At 26.1% G+C, this 3,110-nt stretch overlaps 1 protein-coding gene across 1 annotated transcript; it reads left to right on the forward strand.

Moving 5' to 3' along the window:
- The first annotated feature begins 349 nt into the window (after positions 1-349).
- Positions 350-1,054, forward strand: LOC112741813 (probable E3 ubiquitin-protein ligase ATL45). The gene has a single exon (XM_025790927.2). The coding sequence runs from the start codon at positions 383-385 to the stop codon at positions 929-931; it is 549 nt and encodes a 182-aa protein (XP_025646712.2). The 5' UTR covers positions 350-382; the 3' UTR covers positions 932-1,054.
- The last annotated feature ends 2,056 nt before the right edge of the window (positions 1,055-3,110 follow it).

The following is a 3,110-nucleotide window of genomic DNA, read 5'->3' on the forward strand; positions in this document are numbered from 1 at the left end:
TCCATCTCATCAAAATGGGCACTGAATTATGTACAATATATGTTCATTGAGAAAGTTTGGGAACCAATAATATTATATAGCCAACATTGCAGTCAATATTTAACATAAAGAAATAACTATTTAAAATTTTTAAAAACAAAAACATGCATCCGACGCTCAATTAGAAGAATTATCTGAAATTTAAACTTAATAAAAATTCATTTTTAGTAGATTTCATATTGAGTTTATTTACTAACATGCTATAGTACTAGTTAAAATTGGTTGCTATAATGTTAATTAGTTACGTTCCTTAACATTATTCATGTTCATTATATTGTTCACCAACACACACTATATATACCATAAATATTTTACATGAGTTGTATAATTCCAATACTCCTCAATGGCTAAACTTGAGTCTGATCACACTCCCCCACCCACAATGAGCCCTACCATAAGCAAACCATGTTACCCTCCACAAAATTCAGGTGGCTTCAACTTAATGGTTATTTTGGCGGCCGTTCTATGCGCCTTCCTTTGCGCGCTAGGCCTCCTCAACACCATGCTACAATGCGCGAGTCGCGTCCTCACGGAGCCTTTACAATGGATTGCTACCAGAGGGATCAACTCAGGGCTCAAGAAGAAAGAAATGGTATCTTTGCCAACCTCAATTTATAATAGTAACAGCCATAATAATAATAATAACAATAGTAATAGTAGTAGTACTAGTAGTAATTCAGGGTCATCACCATCTTCAGGTTCTCCTAGTTGTGCAATTTGCCTAGCTGATTTCTCTGATGGAGACAAGATAAGATTTCTTCCAAAGTGTAATCATCGTTTTCATGTGGCTTGCATTGATAAGTGGCTTCTTTCCCATTCCTCTTGCCCAACATGTAGGAACTTCCTCAAGTCCAATGATTCATCACACCCTTTTCATATTCTCATAGCTTAAGTCTAATTAGTGTGATTAATTATTACTATACTTATGTACGCTTATATGGTTTTAGGCGAGCTCTATATGGTGTAGAAGGAGAAATTCTTCTACACATGTATGTATGTGCTGTCAAAGTCATAGAATAACAATCGTCTATTATGAGAGATAAGCAGTGCTTTTTAGGCATTGCATGATTTTTTTTTTTTTTTTAATCATGGTGAGGTATTGAATGGTTAAGAAGAGTGATTATATTTAAAATGGTTAATGATTCAATATAATTAAGGACCTTATATTGCTGGACTTTTTGAAAAATGTTAAAAGAATAACAAGAAGACCTGAAAAGGGTAGGTAAAATTAAAATGTTAGTTTTTGTATATAAAAAAAACATTTAAGATATTAGTATAGAATTCGCTGTGTTTAGAATTTGTTAACATATGACTCAACTATACATAAAATTTAAATTCTATACATAAAATTAACGTAACTACACAAAAATATTTATACATAAAATTATAAATTTTATTTTATAATTTAAAATAATCAAATTAAATTCATATCAATATTACAATTATTTTTAATATTATTATTTATAAAATTATTATAATATTATTTATATTAATATACATATTATAATTTTTATTATTTATGATCAAGAAAAAAAAAGCTTTTTTTTTTTAATAAAAAAAAAGAGAAAATCAATAAAAAAGCCACACATGAATTCAAAGACGCAGCGCTTTTCCTGTACAGCCTGTATATTATTTGTTAGTACCCACTATCCTTGTCACCGAAAATAATCAAATAAAAATTTCAATTAAAAAAACAAAAAAAAAATTTGGAACAAAAAATTCAAAGGAACAAAATCCAATATCCTCCTCACTCTAATTATTATTATTTATGATCCTATTATAATATCATTTACATTAATATATAATATAAATTTTATTATTTATCATCCTATTATAATATCAGTTATATTATTATACATATTATATATTTTTATCATATTCATTGTAAATAATATTAATATCATAATGTACAATCTTATACATTATAATATTATTCTTATAAATAATAATAATAATAATAATAATACTAATAATAATAATAATATTTATCATAGTAATATTATAATGTATATTAATTAAATTATCTATAATCAACTAATACTAATTCCTAATTTCAAATTCTAACCCGAATTCATTAATACTAAATCCTAAAATTCATCGATCTTTATTATTTTTTAAACTCTAAATTCTAAATCCGAAACATTTAAGTTTTTTAAAAAATTCTAAACTCTATGTTATTTTATTTATTTAATTCTTTTGCTCATTGTGGTATCTTGTTTTCCCTTAACTTTTTTTTTTAATTTAGTTATGGTCATATGTTGTTTTTTAATTTCATATTTAATGAACAAATTTTATGCCCAACAATTTCAAATTTTAATTTTCTTTCCTAACAAATATATATATATATATATATATATATTATGTCCTACTATATATATTATGTCCTACTAATAATCACACTTTTAGCACATATATACCCTCCAATATATATTTCATGTCCTATTAACAATCACACTTTCAGCGTATATATACCCTCATAACAATAAAATCAACCCTCATCCCTCAATGTTTTAAAATTTAACAAAAGGTCAAAAAGTCCAATAATATAAGGTTCCTAATCATCTTTAATAATTAAACATGTTAAATCTAATCACTCTCCTTAACCAACAAATGCTTCACGTGATGCACAAACAAAAATAATATAAAAAAGTGTTAACAGCCTTCAGATCTTATTTTATAGTGGATTCGCCATGATTTTATTGTGGAACTTTTCTTTATTTGACTGGACCATTTAGATGGTCTATTTTACATATATGATATGCTACTAAATTTCTAAAGTAATTTAAATTTACGATTTTTACTATTTTAATATCTCAAATTTAAAATTTATTATATTGAACCACAAAATTTAGTTTTGGGCATCATATTGACTCAGAATTATCACATTAGACACAGGCTAAACAGCGTCGTTTCATTTTGATGCTTAAACAAGACAAAAACAAAAAGATAAAAAAGAGTTTATATGATGTACAAATTATTTTATCTCCTCTCCTCCAAAACGAAGCGACATTATTTAGCCTTATGTCTAGTATGATAAGTCAAAACTAGCTTAACATTCCATTAGTTAACTC

This window comes from Arachis hypogaea, chromosome 14 (assembly GCF_003086295.3).
Source record: "Arachis hypogaea cultivar Tifrunner chromosome 14, arahy.Tifrunner.gnm2.J5K5, whole genome shotgun sequence".
Lineage (NCBI taxonomy): Eukaryota > Viridiplantae > Streptophyta > Magnoliopsida > Fabales > Fabaceae > Arachis > Arachis hypogaea.